Source organism: Physella acuta, unplaced genomic scaffold, assembly GCF_028476545.2.
Source record: "Physella acuta isolate Inbredline_101_S28 unplaced genomic scaffold, ASM2847654v3 ptg002198l, whole genome shotgun sequence".
In the NCBI taxonomy this organism is placed as follows: Eukaryota; Metazoa; Mollusca; class Gastropoda; family Physidae; genus Physella; species Physella acuta.
Window position 1 is genome coordinate 29,549 of NW_026733698.1, and position 20,412 is coordinate 49,960.

Below are 20,412 nucleotides of genomic sequence, written 5' to 3' on the forward strand. Positions count from 1 at the left end.
AAGTCTTTATTAATTGTCAATTTAAGTAAATGACAATTATTCAAATTATTTTATTGTTGCAGTAGCTTGTTTTTACACTTGCAGCGATTAGATTGTGAAGTAGCAATTTTTTTGTAAAGATTTATTTCTCGGTGCCCATAGGCGCAAATGTAAGCAGAAAGGAAAACTCATTTCTGGAATACAGATGTTTAGAAAACCATGTTCCGTTCTTACCTTGTAGACAGCGGCCTCGACGTTCAAGACAACTGCAAGGACGTTCTGGGATCACCACGATCTCACCTAACACTATTGTCTGCAAACGGTTTTCTTTGTCGTCAACTTCAATAACATCATATTTCTAAGTCGACGAGAGTCAACAGTTTATTTTGTCTGCTTTACTTTAACCCGTTGGACGTCTATAAAAGTACATTACTTGCCTCTGATGAGAATAACGCTATTGTTTGGCTTTCCATGCAGTACTGTGTTCAAAAGATCCAAGAACATAGTTGTCACATCAAATGTTGGCTCTACATACTTGCACCATGCTCGCCTAGCATGCTTGAGTACAATTCGAAAAAAAAACATTCGAGCCTTGTCCATATATACCCCACAACACACACTCATTCACATACTCATACACACACACACACACACACTCATACATACAAACTCATACACACATACGTACACACACTCAAACACACATACGTACCCACACTCAAAGCCGCATACACTCATACACACTCATGCACATTTAAGGACATTTTTAATCGAAATTTGGTGAGGGTGGGAGGTAGTGTGGGTTGGAATATACCGATGGGCGTGACAGCTATTTAAATATACTGTTTACTGTTTATGCGTTCGTGGTTGGGTTAAAGATTAAATATTTTCGTGTTATATAATGTGTCCACGATGTTTTGTCTATGCTGCAATGTTGGTAAACATTTTCTTATTTTTTTTGGAAACTATAAAGATTATTGTCTATGTCGCATTGCCAATAGCATGTTATACAGGCACGTGCAACGCAATATACTAAGCACAATAAAACTACAGCCAGAATAATTAAAACGCCATCACACCGTAGCCTGTATTGGACATTGTTCATGACATCCCGGTTAGTGCGCGCATTGGCCGGCCAATGCACGAAATACGCAACAAGTAGCCGCACTATGGCATTGGAACGTAACATACATAATTTTCCTTTTTGCGTCACATATGTGTGCTCTAGCCAGATATGTGTGCTCTGGTCACATAATCACAGATGTGTGCTCTGGTCACAGAATGTGCAAAAGTGTGATTTCGTCAATTGCTTATATTATTATAATGGCTAACAGTGGTAAAAAGTTTATAACAAAGGGAGTACACTCTTAAAATAATTTCTTCAGATTTAAAAATATAATTATGCACCTTTATGTATCACAAACACAAAAACTCTACAAGTTTTATTGATCTGGTGTCAAGGAGATAATCTCATGTGATAAAATATTTAATTTGCTATTATGTTTACATGTTAATTAAGTTTCAAATTAAATAGTATATGAAAAAAAAACTTTTTAAAATCCCAACAAGCAATAAATGACATCATTTGTTTTCATCTGATTTAAAATTTAACTCTGTCGTCAGTATCAACTCACAGCTGACTTAATATAACAGTGCTGCAGTACCTCGACATACGAATGCCCCTCCCCCTCCCCCAACCCCCACGATTTGTTAGATACGAGCTGCTAGGCGAGCAACATTTAGCTTTGACATACGAGATGAATTTAACAGACGAGTAACCGGAGTAACGGTTTTAACGGTTTCTGGAAAACCCCGAAAAAAATTGCAACCGATTGTGCATCGGAGTTATTTAATGACAGTTACCTAACTCGTTTACGAACCTTTATGAAAGGGAGGAAAAAAAACCTATCGGACAGGTTATTTTAACAGCCTGTTCAAATAAAGCAAAGACCATCGAAGACAAAAGCGGTGACGAAAATTAAGCGAAAGTAACAAAACATTACTTAGTAATATTTAAGTTCACTTGTGTTCGGCGAAGTTCCGTTAGTTTAGCGATAAAATGTAATGTTGTTACTGAAGAGTGTAATAAGTTAGTGATCTAAAGCAGAGTTTCTTCCAGGCATCTCTTCGGGGGGGGGGGATAATAGCGCCTCCTCCCCCGCCTCCCCCCCCCCCTTCGCGGAGAGTAAGTGAAAGGAGTGTAGCTTCACTAACTTTATTATTTATACCTCTACCAACATCTTCCGTCAGCTCAAGTTTATTTTCAAGTTAAATACACTGTATAAAAACCAGTATATTTCCTTGCTTTATCCTTAACTATGCAATAAAACAATTCTTATAACTTACAAATAATTTACTTATTTAAAAAAAAAACTTGGGTGGTATTTTGGGGTCAGAAAAGGATTAATGGCATTTCATTTAATTTCAACGTAGTAATTTGATTTACGAGCAATGTGAAATTAAACTAGTATCTCAAGGTAACAACAGTATTTGAATTCTGAAATGTCATGGAGGACGCCCTAGGCCGACAGGCAATGGTCAACACAATGGCGTCAAAAGGTAGGAGGGGGGGGGGTACCGTCTGCATTGGGTGACACCCGACCTTGTGACGCCACTGAGTCAATACAGTGTATGTTGTGTGTTAGATTTATCCCTTGAAGCTTTCTTTTACAAAGAGATAATAACAAAATTAAATTGTTTTCTACAACATTTTATTCCATTTGTATTAGATTTAGTAACATATATATATTTACTCTCAAGGCCTCTTCATCGTCCTATCGCCGTAAAAACCAACCAGCGGTGTCGCTGTATCATTTTCTGAAAATCAACAACAGCAAAGTTAAACAAAACAATCACACATTATAGTTCAGTGAACATAAAAGATAATCATAAACCAAAGTCGCTGTAACATACCAAAAGTGCATTATAAAGAATCCGCTTTATGTGACGAATTAGTTTAAAGACACGTTGTTAGATAAAAAAACCCACTCCCCCACCACCCACCACAAGACGACCAAACACACAACCACAACACAATCACAACACAACCACACACACACAACCACATCATAACCACAACACAACCACACACAACCACAAAACAACACACCACCAACACTACCACAACACAACCACAACCACACACCATAACAGCACACCACCAACACAACAGACACACCTGGATGTAGATCCTCAGGTGAAGCTGGTACCAACATCTGTTCAACATTCTCGTCTGGTAGGGACACGTTCTTACACGGCTAGCAAACAAACACAAAATGTGGGGTTCACATCTAGGGGACATCAGTTAATGGTAGGGACACGTTCTTACACGGCTAGCAAACAAATAAAAAAACTGGTGGTTCACATCTAGGGTCATCAGTTGATGGGGGGGGGGGGGGGTTCAACATTTAATGAGGTCATCAGTTAATGAGGTTCAACATTTAATGAGGTCATCAGTTAATGAGGTCATCATTTAATGAGGTCATCAGTTAATGATGTCCAGACATGAAAAAAATTGTAGCGACCATCTGATGTAGACGTCGCCAATAATAAACGTATCACCTAATTACTAACTTAAAAACCCTTACATTCAATACCATAGTGGCCTTCATAAAGCAGTGCCATTACCTTATAGCGTTTATTATTATTGTTTTATTTTTTTTTAAATTAGTTAGATTTGTTATTAATATACAAAGAATCCATCGGCATAGCTATTAGAAAAAATATTTTAAATGTTTTAAAATAATTATTCTACGATTAGTTATTTAAAAATATTCTAGCCACATGTGTAATATTTGCATATTGATTTTGAGAAAAAAAATGACAATTGTTAGGCCTATTATGCGGAGACTGTAGATTTAAAGAAAAATGTAAACCTTGTTCCGTGTAAACAAATGTATCTGATATTCAGCCGGGATAACACTTGCTGACTTGGATCCTGGGGGAAAAACAACAAAATTTACTTCCCCTGGTTTAGTTGTTAGAATCTACTTTCACGTTTAGATTCTACAACGTTTCAGAGAATTGCAGGAAGGTTACAATTTTAAAAAAAAACAACAACAAAGTTCAACCATTCACTAGTTTGAAGTTTGAACCAAATATAAGTTTTATCTCTTTTAACATACTTTAAAAACATCAGCAATCTATATTTTATATAAATATCTCAGAAGGCAAATAAATCAAATTTTTTACGCGACAGTAATTCACACACAACAAATGTCTTTAAAAATGTTCATAAAACTTAATACATTATCACTATAATAATAATAATATATACATATAAACTAAAGAAATGATTATTTATTGAAAAAATATAACTTCTGTTGTTAAAAAACATTGTACTAATGTTTACCTGTGATAAAACTAATGGGGAGTCCAACCACTAGCACACAGAGCATGCCGAGAGTACAGAACCACAGGTAAGATAAGCCGTAGATAATCTCAATCCCCTCCCTGTAGGAACAAACAATAAAAATAAATTGTGCATCAGTTAAACGTTTATGATACCAAATTTTGATATAAGCAATAAAATTATACGATTGTCTTTCAGATGCCTATTCAGAAATGCTGGACTTCACCTTGAACAGTGTTTCTTCCAAACTTTTTTCTCCGAAGGACACTAAATTTTTTTTGGGGGGGGGGGGGGGGGGAGGAAGGGGTAACATTTCTTCGGGGATGGGGCGGCCACTGTTAAAATTATATATTTTCTATATAAATTTAATTTCGTTCGGGGGGAGGGGGGGCGGTAGACTTATTTCGAGGGCGCCCCCGAAGAGATGCCTGGAAGAAACTCTGACCTTGAATTCAGTGAGCTTTGTGTTCTTGTATTTTCCATCTCCGTGCAGATTTACGAAGTGTTGTCTTTGTTTAGCCGCTGCTAGACTAGATATACTCAACGTGACATTGCTAGTCATACAGAAACGACACGACGTACCATAAGAAAGAAACGACACGACGTACCATAAGAAAGAAACGACACGACGTACCATAAGAAAGAAACGACAATACGTACCATAAGAAAGAAACGACATACGTACCATAAGAAAGAAACGACATACGTACCTTAAGAAAGAAACGACAATACGTACCATAAGAAAGAAACGACACGACGTACCATAACGACTTTATTTACTTTAACAAGGCGACTACTGGGCCACGATATGGAAATAAAAACTTGTTCGTCACAGCACGTAGGCTCTGTATGTACACGATCAACTCGCGTCTGTAGGGGTGAAGTTGACATTGATTCGTGACGTCAAGGGTTCCAGGATATAGAAATACCACGACACTGATGCGCATAGTTTCTTTCAGGCATCTTTTCGGGGGAGGGAAGCATAGAAAACATATACTTTTAACAGAGTCCGCCCCCCACCCTACGCCGTAGAAAAAAGTCTGGAAGAAACACTGCTGATACGTGTCAAACCGCTGTGGCGCACTTTATTACTACGTCGTGTTGTCGCGAGTGTCAAATCCTACAACCTAAAAACTAAAAAATCTTTTCTTTACCTTTCTTCAGCAAACGTGTCATCCAAACCTAACATTGTTGTAGTTGACATGGCTCCCATAGATGTCATGTCTATAACAGGTGACATGGCGGACACATTGACATATGCCATACACGTCCCATTAGGAAATGGTTTAGAAGGTAAATGTAAGCCGTAGACATAGGAGCCAATGGACACCCACATACTCAGTGCTACAGCAACTAGAGCTCCTGATATGGCGCCCTGTGGGGTGCAAGAAATAATTTTTACATTGATAGTTACATACAAATGATACAAACATACAGCTTCATAATTAATTATTACATGCTACGCAGCACACGTATTCATAATTTATTGTTCACAACTTCATAATTAATGCAACTTTAAAGATCACGCGATTTTATAGATTTAATTATGGCTACTTCATTAATGTTGTATGTTGAATGACTGTGTGTTGGAGGTATATTGATGTTGTAGGTTGCTTAATGTGTGTTTTACAAGATCTTTAACATTACGGCATGCAACCCATCTTAATTAAGCACTTAACCAAACGTAATGCGGTGTAAAACCAATCAAAAGAACCAAATTAAAACCGCTCAAAATAACCAAATTAAAACCGATTAAAATAACCAAACTAAAACCGACCCGAAACGTAAAGCGGTGCTAAGCCAAACTTACGTAACTGTTGGAGCAGGGGAAGAAAGCACCCAGTACAAACAGTCCTAGCAGCGGCCCGTCCACAGCACCTGTCAGTGACAGCGTCACCTGGCGGTAGACAGAAAATGTCTTGAATTGTCTTTACACCAGACATTAGAAACATCACCACTACACACACCAGACATTAGAAACATCACCACCACACACACCAGACATTAGAAACATCACCACCACACACACCAGACATTAGAAACATCACAACCACACACACCAGACATTAGAAACATCACAACCACACACACCAGACATTAGAAACATCAGCTCAGCAAATATTTAGAATTAACGTAATACTAAATAAATCGGCACTTAAAGATACATCTAAGATTGTACTATACTCCTGGGGAAACGTAGGATTTTTGTCTAGACTAAATGCAAAACTTACCTGTACAATAGTTCCTTCAAGATTTGCTGCCATCAAACCAACGCCAATGGCCAGGATTCCGTAGAAAGCGACTAGTATCCAAGATATATATATATATAAATAAATATATATATATATATATATATATATATATATATATATATATATATATATATATATATATATATATATATATATATATATATATATATATATATATATATATATATATATATATACATGCGTAGAATCGCGCGTCGCTGCGGTCTCATAGAAAAGGCTGACGCAACATTTTTCGAGGATTTCATCAATACGTCACCAATCGTATATATATTTTTAGAATTCTAAAACTGAATTATTTTATTTTAAACAAAGCCAGCGCTACAGTTGCTGCTTCTCAGTGATTGGGGATCAAGTTTGTCCACACCGCCCAGAACACTATTTAGTAAGGTAATTTTTTACTTTCATCATTCACACCTGTAGCTTTGGTGACTAAAGTCTTCTGATACTCTGTATAAAAATACCTGTAGCTTTGGTGACCAGAGTCTTCTGATACTCTGTATAAAAATACCTGTAGCTTTGGTGACTAAAGTCTTCTGATACTCTGTATAAAAATACCTGTAGCTTTGGTGACCAAAGTCTTCTGATACTCTGTATAAAAATACCTGTAGCTTTGGTGACTAAAGTCTTCTGATACTCTGTATAAAAATACCTATAGATTTGGTGACCAAAGTCTTCTGATACTCTGTATAAAAATACCTGTAGCTTTGGTGACTAAAGTCTTCTGATACTCTGTATAAAAATACCTGTAGCTTTGGTGACCAAAGTCTTCTGATACTCCGTATAAAAATACCTGTAGCTTTGGTGACTAAAGTCTTCTGATACTCTGTATAAAAATACCTGTAGCTTTGGTGACTAAAGTCTTCTGATACTCTGTATAAAAATACCTGTAGCTTTGGTGACTAAAGTCTTCTGATACTCTGTATAAAAATACCTGTAGCTTTGGTGACCAAAGTCGTCTGATACTCTGTATAAAAATACCTGTAGCTTTGGTGACTAAAGTCTTCTGATACTCTGTATAAAAATACCTGTAGCTTTGGTGACTAAAGTTTTCTGATACTCCGTCAACCTGTGATCGTATCTGGGCTTCAGCACATCTTCCCAAGTGATGGCTCCAAGTGCATTCAGTGAAGACGACACGGAGCTAAACAAAGTCGAGACAGAGCTTAGACATTGGCCATAGAGCTATAACATTGGCCATAGAACTAAAACATTGGCCATAGAACTAAAACATTGGCCATAGAACTAAAACATAGGCCATAGAGCTAAAACATTGGCCATAGAACTAAAACATTGGCCATAGAACTAAAACGTTGGCCATAGAGCTAAAACATTGGCCATAGAACTAAAACGTTGGCCATAGAACTAAAACATTGGCCATAGAGCTAAAACGTTGGCCATAGAGCTAAAACATTGGCCATAAACTAAAACATTGGCTATACAACTAAAACATTGGCCATAGAACTAAAACATTGGCCATACAACTAAAACATTGGCCATAGAACTAAAACATTGGCCATACAACTAAAACATTGGCCATAGAACTAAAACATTGGCCATAGAACTAAAACATTGGCCATAAAAATAAAATATTGGCCATAGAGCTAAAACATTGGCCATAGAACTAAAACGTTGGCCATAGAACTAAAACATTGGCCATAAAACTAAAACATGGGCCATAAAAATAAAATATTGGCCATAGAGCTAAAGCAGTGGTTATAGAACTAAAACATTTAGCTTAGCTTAGAAACACTCGTTTCTAAAACCTAGACGCGGATGTGAAGTCACCTTAAAGCTCCAGAGAACAAACAAGCTATAAATAGTCCAGGAACTCCAGGGTATCCCAAAGTCTCCATCACAAAATAGGGAACTAGCTTGGGATTTAAAAGAAAACTTTAAGTGAGATCAAGATGAACAAGATATAAAATAGTGAGAATAGAGAAAATATAAATTAAATCTGTAAACATCAAAGTTAATGTCAATTTGAACATATTTGAATTATTTATTAAAATAGTCACGCCGTCGCCTCCCCCCCCCCCCCCACAATAACCCACCTGGTTGGAGTTGTGCACCAGTTCCTGACCAAGTGGGTCACAGTTTTGTTCCGAGTAGTAGGCGAATACCACAATACCAGACAGGCAGCTCAGCGTGCCCATGATTAAACTCCCGAGGACATTGAGCAGTACGGACCTAAAATCACAAGAACTTTACGTAATATAATACTAGTAGGTATTCATATATAAACAAACTAAACATTTGTCGACGACCCCCCAACTTTTGTACTTAATATATATATTCAAATATATATATATATATATATATATATATATATATATATATATATATATATATATATATATATATATATATATATATATATATATATATATATATATATATATATATATATATATATATATATATATATATCCTCCCTATAATCACTTCGATCAGTTCAAGAACGTCTGGTCTAGAACCTGTGTCAAATGAAGAAGACTCACGTCTTAGCCTTGTGTAATGTAGGGAGACTGGAGAAGCGCTGGACACTGGCCTGATTAAAGCCGTACACCCCCATCCACGTCACAGCTGATCCAAACACCAGGCTCCACACTGACTGACGTGTCAGTGGATTGGGGTCTAAACTTTTGTTATGGAAACATACACGTAAATATACACATTCACATATACACATTTACATATACACATTTACATATACACATTTACATATACACATTTACATATACACATTTACATATACACATTTACATATACACATTTATATATACTAAAACAAATATAATCAGGGTTTCTTTCCGTCATCTTTTCGGAGCATATCCACTTCCCTCCCTGACGAAAATTAGAATTAATTAATAATCTTTACAGATAATATTATATAATCAACATGTGTTCGCCTCCTCATGACATTGTAAGTGCCCCCGTCCCCCCCGTCCCCCCCCCCCCCCGCCTAAAGCTACAAGTGACCCTATCCCCGGAGAAACCTGCCTGGAAGAAAACCCTGAAGAGAGAGTAGATAGCTACCTTTGACCAGATGACTAAATATGTCCAGAGAGCTACCTGCTACCAGAAGGCTAAATATGCCTAGAGAGCTACCTGCTACCAGAAGGCTAAATATGCACAGAGAGCTACCTGCGACCAGATGACTAAATATGCCCAGAGAGCTACCTGCGACCAGATGACTAAATATGCCCAGAGAGCTACCTGCGACCAGATGACTAAATATGCCCAGCGAGCTACCTGCGACTATAATTTAAAACAGCCTCAGATTAACGGTATGATAAAAACTTTAGCTTTTGGCTAGTTGTGTAAATTAAGTCATGTTCCTTCTCAGACCTAGCGATCCACGGGGCAGATGAAGTAGAGTTCGTATGTTTCTTGACCTCGGTATACGAAGGAATAGTTTCGTCAGCACTATGCCCAGCCGCCTTTACTTTCCCCAGTGTAAATTAGGTAGCATAAAAGCTGGGTAGACTCTGGAACTTTCTACAGTTGTAAGTTCGAACCGAGATCCGAACTCGAGACCTTCGGAATAGCAGCCAGATGGTCTACCGTTCGGTCACACCATCCAGAGATAAACTGTGAAGCGCGATTTAAAAAAAGTAAAAACGTAAACACCAACTTAAAGAATTTGATCCTGCCCCACTCCTCATTGATCTCCCACACACGTGACATACCACCAACTTTTAGAGTACCCTGAAACAGCAGGTCCAAGGTTATAACGACATGATCAAATCCTTCAAATCTAAATCAAATTGTTCTGAATGCTAAAAACACAATTGACATAAACCAACCTGAATGACAATGGCCAAAATACCAGCCAGCATTATCACAGATTGGAAGACATCTGTCCAGATTACCGCTTTCATACCACCCTAAAACAATTTGATCATATATATATATATATATATATATATATATATATATATATATATATATATATATATATATATATATATATATATATATATATATATATATGTGTGTGTGTGTGTTTAGATAGGTGAGAGTGAATCGACCAATCAACAGCTACTTCCTGTGTTTAAAAATTCATATTTTCAGGTCATTAACCTTTGCCGTTGTCTTTGTATAAAGCAGATCAATGCTCCGAGTAACCCATTTATTTGTACACAAGTCATCATTTAGGCCGGTATAAATTATCAGAATCGACCCGACTTACAATTGCTGTATATAAAGTAGCAACAGCTCCAATACTGACAATGGTTGCCCACGATGGAAAGCCTGTCACTGAAAGGAAAAACAGCATCTATTGTGCGTTCATTGTAATTATACAACAACAACAGCATCAATCACATTCAGAACAAAGCAGGCAACAAGCTCAGAAATTCAGTTCTAGTCAAATTAAACAACAAATCTAGTTTCAATAAACGACCGTGAATATTGTCCCCATTTTATCAGACCAGTGAAATAGAAAATAAGACAAAGATCTGACCTGCTTCTAGAGCTGTAGCCGGAGCATAAGAAGCCACGCCCATGTAGATCACCTGAGGATAGACAACGGCCTTTAAATGGATTCTCATATATCATGATATTCTCATATACCATCTACATGTTCTCATATACCATCTACATGTTCTCATATACCATCTACATGTTCTCATATACCATCTACATGTTCTCATATACCATCTACATGATCTCATATACCATCTAAATGTTCTCATATACTATCCAAATGTTCTCATCTACCATATAACAATGTTCTCATATAAGATTACTAACACAATGGACACATTTGAGACAAAAATTGACCAGGGTTTTAGGCAATAGTATTGTCTGCCATATTTTTCTATTAACTCCTGCCATTACATGTTAAACTACTCAACTTATACTACCATGCTCCAGTTAACTGACAAGAATCATAAAAATGTTACCTGGGCAAGTGGCATGAAAAAACTTTACCTGGGAAAGTACCATGAGAAATGTTCCAACCAAACGGACAGCTTTGGACTGGAATCTTTTCTCCAAGTACTGTATAGATTAGGATATATATATATATATATATATATATATATATATATATATATATATATATATATATATATATATATATATATCAAATTCATTTATTTATTTACCTATACTGTGCTCTTGTAGATTATCCTCTACGATATTTTACCCCTCAACAATCAAGGCGTTTAATATTCACTGACCTCATATACGCTTGTAAGCTTTAGAGGGTAGATGAGTGGTACAAATACAAAGGCAGCGATGGTGACGCCGAGCATACAGCCAAAAGTATCCACATAATACTCGGTGCCCTGGGTATGGTTGAAATACATACAAATACATCTCAATATTCATTTGATTGAATTAAATTTCTAAAATATGAAAGCAACAATTATGTGGATATACGACTATCATTAAAAAACCCAATTAAATGTTGTGAGTTCACCCGCCCTTACATAGTATGTTACCTCTGTCGTCTTCCCTACCTGCGTGTACATTTCTGCTGGAATTCCAACAATCGAAATGGCGGAAATGTGAGATACCAACATGGAAATAGTTACAGGTATGATGTGCATGTTTCTGTTTCCCATTAGGTATTCACCTGTTTTAATCAACAAACACACATTAGTACCAGATAACACCAGATCTACAACAAACACACATTACCATCTTCTAACACCAGCGCCTCCACTAGGTGGGGTGCGGTAAATCAGGGTCGCACCCTCGACATCAATGAAATACTTAAACTACAATTTGGTGTTACCCCAATGCTATGTCTAGTAAAGTGTTCGACTGACAGGAATTTAAGCTGAGTTCTTCATTTCTCTTTGTCCACTTCTTGATCACACACACACACACACACACACACACACACACACACACACACACACACACACACACACACACACACATATATATATATATATATATATATATATATATATATATATATATATATATATAAATGAATAAATAAATAAATAAATACATAAATAAATAAATAAATAAATAAATAAATAAATAAATAAATAAATAAATAAATAAATAAATAAATAAATAAATAAATAAATAAATAAATAAATATATATATATATATATATATATATATATATATATATATATATATATATATATATATATATACATTACTTGCTATTAAATCTGACAAAATCTTTGAATGAAAACTGAAACTTAATTAATTAAACTGAAAATTAAATATTATAAGCCCGTGACAGACGGGCAGGTAAGTAAGCAGTCAGGTAGGCAAGCAGGCAGGTAAGCAGGCAGGTAGGTAGGCATGTGAGCAGGCAGGCAGGTAAGTAGGCAGACAGGTAAGCAGGTAGGCAGGTAAGTGGGTAGGCAGGTAAGCTGGCAGACAGACAGACAGACAGACAGACAGACAGACAGACAGACAGACAGACAGACAGACAGACAGACAGACAGACAGACAGACAGACAGACAGACAGACAGACAGACAGACAGACAGACAGACAGACAGACTGAGGCAAAATCGCATAACTAGAAACTACACTCTGGAAGGTGTAAAACGTAGAGGTTTGTAAAAAATGTTAATTTTTTATTATCGGCACGATTACCATGCTCTATATTTTTCACATACACACGCACACACATAAAAAAGTACAGTGTTTTTCCCCTCTGTTTTTCCACTTACTTAATTTCTATTTTGGTGCCTCTCATGTATTCTATATTTGTCTCCCTTAACCTTGTACTTTATATTTATCTCCCCTTACCTTGTGTTCTCTGTTTGCCTCCCCTGAGAGCGAACCAAACTCCTATAGCCATTGATATGATCAACATGGCGGCAAAGACAACATAGTCGACAGGGCCGAAGGAGTTCTTCACCACAACCATTTTGATTGAGCTTCAGATGAAGGATATACACATCCTACATTAGAAGTTTCCAGAAAGTATATTGTTCAACCAAAATTGAATATTTTATAACATTTGAGAAATAAATACAAAATGACACCAGGTTTTACTAAGGCTAGAAATATTGAAACAAATAATTGCTAGTAATTATTAATTTTCATTTGGATTAGTAGAGTCAGGGTGTTGTGGTGATAGGGGATGTTATATTATTTAATATAAATAAATTACTAGGTTATACACCAATTACCGATATTTTGTATTTTATCATGGAAAACAATTGTTGTGATTTTCATTGTTTTACTTTCCCTGGCCAATCCGACTGACTTTAATTTTGTATGATTACATAGAATTTGCAAGCCTATCATTTTGACCAGGGGTCTCCAAACTTTTCAGGCCGAGGGCCGCATTAACTATCAAATATCAGTTCGGGGGCCAGAGTTTCTTTAAGGCATCTCTTAAGGGTCGTGGCGCACCCTCCCCCCCCCCCGAAGAACGTCTACCGCCCCTCCCCCCTCCCCAACGGAATATAATTTATAAAAAAATATATAAAAATTTCAAGTGTCCACCCCCTCCCCTCCACGTTTGCTCTCAAATTGTTCTTGAAAATGATTGTTCACACAGGTATGTTGTTCAAAAATTTTACTGTTAGAAAAGACTTCCTTGTGCAAAAACGTATGAAAACCCATCTGCCCTTCTTTGAACGTGTCTCTAAGGGAGTCATTTTCTTGCAATTCAATGACCTCCAGCTGCAACTGGCTACATTTTCTTCAAATGGGCTTTGAAACAGTCTCACTTCTTCTGCCTATGAATCCAAGTCAGAAAACCGCTACTGAAACTGCAGCTGGAGGTCTTTAATGATCTCGAATGTAATGACGTGGGGAACTCAGTGGTTGTTTCAGCCGTAAAGACCTTGCACTGCTGAAAGTGTGTCAAGTTGTTGGCCTGTACTTGTTCCAAAAACATGACAAGTTTGTATCTAAAGGCTTTTAGGTGGATGTATAGATCAGAAACTAGATTTCACTCTGTTGCCGTTTTAGGTTCAGAAAATTTAAATGACTAGTTATGTCTGCAGCAGAGGCCAATTTCTATACCCACTCTTCATCAGACAAAAATGGCTGTGACTTGCCTTTACTATCAGAAAGTCACCTATTTCTTTTCTTAGATACTCTGCTCAGAATGTTCTCGCAAAATTAGCAATCTTACTGATGTGAAATATGGTAAATCTTGCGTTTTTGTGTTTGTCTCTGAACTATCTATGGTTAAATATCCTCTCCGGTAACAGTGTCATACATTATAAGTAGGGAAGCCAGCTCTTGTGTTATGTTCAGGTCTTCACCCACACCTCTAATGAACACACAATGTTGAGAGGTGGAACAGCTGCCCAGCGACTCATCCATTGCAATTGAAAAATGGCTGAACTTCCTTGAATTTTTCGCTATTAGAGTCACTATGTTTTCACCAATGTCTGCAACACGGCGAGTAATTGTATTTGCACACAAAGCTACATTTTCAAATAGTTTTGAATTTTCTGTGCAAAGCTCCTCAGCCACCTCCAACAAACATTTATTCAGTCGACAAATATCGTCGCGGGTCGGATAAAATGACCTCGCGGGCCGCATCCGGCCCGCGGGCCGTAGTTTGGAGACCCCTGATTTTGACCATACTCTGTACACAGCAAATTAAAAATTGAACTAAATAATTCTGTTTCAATAAGCTGTTCGCGTTCATCGTTTTACAACTACTACACCAGGGGTTCCCAACCTTTTTTTACTCTAGAGCACATTCTAAAATATCGGTTGGGTGGCGGGCACCACCTATTTTAAATCGACAAACTCCTTCCAGAGGCGTAGCGACCCTTGACCCTTCCCGTCACCCCAGGACAAAACTTTCGATTTGCACCCCCCCCCCCCTCAAACTTTCGATCTGCACCCCCCCCCCCCCCCCCAAACCCATCAAACTTTCGATTTTCATCCCCTTCAACCTTTCAATAATGTTTATGGAAAAAATTCTGTCTCTGTCGAGTAGTGAGAGGCGGGCACATACGAATCGTTCGGCGGGCGCCATAGCGCCCGCAGGCACGGGGTTGGGAACCCCTGTACTACACGATTACTGTATGTTACACACCGCTCGAAATTTTTAGTATGTTACCTAAGGTTTAATTTCTTCGCATTATTAGAGAAAAGGAAACAAAGAAAATATTTTAAAAAGCTCGTACTTAAAATATTATACCACTCAGTGTCAAATTTTGTTTGCTTAGACGGGTAGAAAGTATTCAATAAAATTTTGTATTAGTAGGGTGAACATAATACATCAATTAAAATTTATTTTCTTGTTAGGAAAATTACTCTGATGCTAACTTTGGTATTTAAGTTAATATTTAATTTCCAAAATTAATATTTAATCTCCATCTTTGCAAGCTTTTTATTTAACTTGCTTTCTCATAGACCGAAAGGACGAGAGAAATTTCGGGCACTTCTAGCTGACAGATTAGTTTCAAAGTTGGCTCGTGGGACAAGTCTTGAAGAGAATGCAATATGACATTACATTTTATTTAAGTGGATGCCTAATAAATTTTACAGTAATTTAAATAGTAGTATATTATTATATTTAAAGAAAATAATTTATTTTCTCCTTTTTTATGCATTTTTTTTCTTTTGTTGCTTAAGCCTTGTTTTTTTATATTATGTTTACCATTTTCCGATAAGTTGGCACAATGTTTTATACTATAAATCAATACGTATTACTTTTTTTCTGATTTTGCTGTTATTTAAATGAGATAGTAAATTTTATTTAAGGCTAAATAAATATAAAAAACTCAAACATAGATATAGCAGTTTGTAGAGTTCATACTGATATCACTATATTGTCGAGTTTATGATTAACGTAGACGCCAGAAGCGTGTATATCATTTTGAATAATAACCTACAATAGCAAAGTATTGTTTTAACATTGATGCATTAAACACGAGTGTTTTGTTTTTGAGTACTCTATACACTGTTTAGGGGTTTGGATATTTTTGAGGTCTAAATAAAGATGCTGAATGTGCTGGAATGCTGTCTCCTCTCTATGTCACATTTGTGTCACATTTGTAGATTTTGAAAATGAGACAAATACAAAATTCTTGAGAAATCATTGTTGTTAATTGTGCCATACATTGTATGTTTTAATAAACTATAGTCGAACATAAAGAAATGTTGTCTAAAATTAAAACTTACCAGTATATGGTGGCCTAAAGCACATTGTGCTGTGAGCAGGAAACAAAATTTGATGACGGTTGCAGCCGGTCAGAGAGTCCTAGACCACAGCTGTGGCTTGATATGTAAATGAAACAAGTTCATGATGGGGATTATAGAAGAGAATGTCACCATACACTAATACGTAACTCGGGGAGGGGGATGGAGGGGGGGGGTTGTAATTTATTTTAATGAAACGTTAGGTGTAAATCCATTTACATTTGGAGGGGTTGGGGGGGGGCTATTAGTTTAATGGAAAACAAAGTTTGGGTTAATTGAAATATATTTAATATTTTATTAAAATAGTAACCTATTAAATTGGTGAAGCGAGACTTAATATAATCGATAGGTTGCATGTAAAGAGTTGCGTATAGGCAGTTGCATAGAATTATAGTGAGGCAATTAGTCAGGAGCGGAACTACCGTCAGACCCTTAATGCGGAGGGCCTCAGACCGTTTGGTATGTCGAAATATCCGACTGAAATAAAAACAATGCCACTTTAAAATTCCAAAATATTTTTTTTTCGTTTACCTTAATGAGAGTAGTTTTGTAAAAACAAATTGATTTATCACACGGGTGATTGTTCACTAAGCCTCAATGTTGCGTAGAAAAATGTAAAAAACATTACACACGTTCTCGTGTTCAAGATAGGCAAAGGTTCAAAGCAATTACATGATTATTCGCTCTTCTTTAAATAGTCTTTGGGGGGGGGGGGGGGGAGGCGTAAAGCTCTTTTAAATAGTCGAATTGGGGACACATAACATTCACTAAAATAGATGAATGAGTGGGGGGGGGGGATTACTCATCGTAAATAAGGGGGGGGGGAACGCTCCATTAAATAACAGAAATGAAGGACCCATGACCTATATTTAAATAGATGAAAATGGAGCTCTGAAATAGAAGGCCAATAACACTCCATCAAGAACTTGAATAGAGAACTCAAAACACATTTAAATAGTCGAAAAATAGGGGGGGGGTACATTACAATTTCTTTAAATTGTCCAATAACGATAGCTCAAATAGTCGAATGGGGGCTGATAAACTCATTTAAATAATTATCAAGGGGGATTCGGACATTTTTTAAGCAAGTTTTTTTGTATAAGACTTGAGGTCTCCGCTTTATAACCGAACAACCTGTTCAACTTTGAGCACTACGAAGTCTACTAAGAAATCTTGTTGTGAGAAGAAAAAACTCGCTTTTAAAGTTCTATTTTTAGCCTGCCGACGTAATTATTTTGATAGCTATTTTAACATTATATATTTGTACAAAGCTAATTAAAAAAATTCTCCTCATTATTATTACAATAAGGTATAGGCCTACTTGCAATAAAATGTAAATTATTATATTAGGAAAGAATCTATATATATATAAAGCAATGTCTGTTTATTTGTTTGTTTGTTTGTCCTTTATGCATTACTACACCTCTCATCACATCGCCGTGAAACTTTGGGAAGTTGTTGAGAATATTCATGAGGAAGTTTCCGCGGAATTGTTTTTTTAAATTCGCAGGGGTGGCGCCCCGGCAGGGCGCGATTTGTTTTTTCTTTATATACGGTATGAAAAAATAAAAGTCGATTTTGGTTTGACACCGTTCATCCAATAGGCATGAAACTTTGGTGAGTTCATTATAGAACTCTAGGGAAGGGTTCTGTAAAAAATCATTTTTAATTTCGCAAGGGCGGCGCCACGAGAGGGTTCAATTTTTCTCTTTATGCGGTATATAAAAATAATAAAAGTGAATTGCGGTGACACCGTTCACACGATCGTCATGAAACTTTGGGAAGATGTTGAGAATATCCCTGGGGAGGTTTCTACGCTAAAAATATTTTCAAATTCGCAGGGGTGTTCCCCGACAGGGCGCGATTTGTTTTCTCTCTATTTATGATATAAAAATAAAAAGTCGATTGCGATCTCACAACGTTCATTCGTTAGCCATCAAACTTCAAGGACTTGATTAGAACACTCCTGGGAAGGGTTCTGTTAAAAAAATCATTTTTATTTTCGCAAGGGTGGCGCCACAGGAGAGTACGATTTTCTCTATCTACGGTATATAAAAATAAACGTCGATTGCGGTTTCACGGCGTTATTCCGATCGCCATCAAACTTTGGGGAGTTGATTAGAACTTTCTTGGGAAAGTTTCTGTAAAAATAATTTTTTTTTAATTTCGCAAGGGCGGCGCCACGGAACTGTGAGATTTTTCTCTATACGGTATATAAAAAAGACGATTGCGGTTCGACACAGTTTATCCCGATGCCATAAAAATTTAGGGAGTTGATGAATACTCCCTAGAAGGTTTCTGGGGTGGGAATAGGGGTGGGTGGGTGGTGGGGAAGGGGGATTATAATTTTGCATGGGCGGCCCCCCGGCAGGATACGATTTGGCGCCCTGGTCTTTCCCGTGAGCGCTATGACGACTACGTTCGGTCTAAACAGTGTGATAAACAATGGATAAGATGGGGCGTTACAAACGCTCCCTAAATTGAATAAGGCGTGTCCTCTGGCGCCCTGGTAGGGTGCGATTAGGCTGCAAATAAAAATGTCTGTTTCAGCCCCCAAAGGATCACATGAGCCGATGAGGGCCATGTAATACGTTTTATTTTAATAATCAGAAAAATTAACCAAGGTTAGATTATTAACTGGGATGTTTCTTTTTGTCCGTAAAAAATCCAAACAGTTTCGTCACTTTGCGAATGATGCAATTAGCAACTATTTTTTGATAATCCAATGAGAAATTGAGATCGAACATCTAATAATAGACCATTAGTAACGCTAACATATTGCATCAGTCACTCTGATGTTTAAAACACGTCAAATAATTTTTTTAACGTGCTGAGGAAAAAATCCTGTTCATTTGTGTCACTTTAGCAAATGACGCAATCTGCATCATTGTTAACAGGATGCTATTTGGCACGCTGGGTTATCATATGAGCACGATGGCACCTGTTAGTTTTAAGGAGCCAGGGGCCGTACGTGGCGCCTTTGCGTTAGTGTAATCGGGGGGGGGGGGGGGGGCTGCTGAGAGCGCCCCTCTACGTCCCTGACACATGGGCGGTCACCAAAGTGTGTTCTATCTGATTATTTCGGTGAGTGATTCATGTACACTCAAGGTTTCATGCGGTAGTGTAGGTAAACCCGTGTCCTGATATTTATGATCCAATCGCAGGCATTGTTTACATTTAAATAACTCACTTAGAAAACACAGTCATGCTTCTAAGAATATAGCATTGGTAACGCATAGATTAAACCGTTCTTATATATTTCGTCGGACTTTCTTCTATTCTTCTATGCAACGCGCGGGAACGGGTACGCTAGTTAAATATAAAACCAAGTGAGACAGTCTAATCTCTATGTATACAAATGTTTGTGGATATGGCCGTGTTTTTGTTTGTTTGCCCTTTATGCATTCCTACACGAGTATACAATCGCAACGAACCCATAAGATGTTATTTAGTTTCGAATGGGCCGAGGCTCCGAAGGGTGCAATATGGCGCCCCGGACTTTCACATGAGCACTATGATATCTATGATCACTTTATAAATATAAAGTTAGGTTTTTTGTTTACGATTTTATTTTTCGTAATTTATTTATTCTTAAGAATATTTTTCAACAAAAAAGGTATATTCGCGAATCATTCATACAACTTGTTTGACCAACTAGTTCACAATATTTTACTTACTTGTTGTAAGAATACTGTGTCAGCG

At 37.0% G+C, this 20,412-nt stretch overlaps 1 protein-coding gene across 2 annotated transcripts; it reads right to left on the reverse strand.

Annotated features, from left to right (window-relative positions):
- Nucleotides 1-2,712: 2,712 nt before the first annotated feature.
- LOC131932532 (sodium-dependent multivitamin transporter-like) lies at nucleotides 2,713-20,412 on the reverse strand. 2 transcript variants are annotated; one of them, XM_059289450.1, is made up of 21 exons: nucleotides 20,388-20,412; nucleotides 16,693-16,788; nucleotides 13,339-13,493; nucleotides 12,072-12,187; nucleotides 11,790-11,897; nucleotides 11,539-11,607; nucleotides 11,069-11,120; nucleotides 10,796-10,863; nucleotides 10,410-10,490; nucleotides 10,238-10,311; nucleotides 9,102-9,242; nucleotides 8,655-8,790; nucleotides 8,389-8,474; nucleotides 7,629-7,744; nucleotides 6,562-6,632; nucleotides 6,141-6,227; nucleotides 5,485-5,705; nucleotides 4,331-4,431; nucleotides 3,855-3,916; nucleotides 3,158-3,236; nucleotides 2,713-2,796 (listed from the first exon to the last, which is right to left on the reverse strand). In XM_059289450.1, the coding sequence occupies exons 3-21, from the start codon at nucleotides 13,457-13,459 to the stop codon at nucleotides 2,735-2,737; spliced, it is 1,851 nt and encodes a 616-aa protein (XP_059145433.1). In that variant the 5' UTR covers nucleotides 13,460-13,493; nucleotides 16,693-16,788; nucleotides 20,388-20,412; the 3' UTR covers nucleotides 2,713-2,734. The 2 variants fall into 2 exon arrangements, with proteins under 2 accessions (XP_059145433.1, XP_059145435.1); XM_059289452.1 differs by lacking the exons at nucleotides 2,713-2,796; nucleotides 3,158-3,236; nucleotides 20,388-20,412 and adding an exon at nucleotides 3,263-3,311 and having other exon boundaries at nucleotides 16,693-16,798.

What these genes read in the sequence shown, in the direction of transcription:
- LOC131932532 (XM_059289450.1), bottom strand. Translation starts at nt 13,459, where the DNA reads ATGGTTGTGGTGAAGAACTCCTTCGGCCCTGTCGACTATGTTGTCTTT. An exon ending in CAGCAGAAATGTACACGCAG is followed by an intron (nt 11,898 to 12,071) that starts GTAGGGAAGACG and finishes AACCATACCCAG; the next exon opens with GGCACCGAGTATTATGTGGA. An exon ending in TCCCCTGCTCCAACAGTTAC is followed by an intron (nt 5,706 to 6,140) that starts GTAAGTTTGGCT and finishes TGCACCCCACAG; the next exon opens with GGCGCCATATCAGGAGCTCT.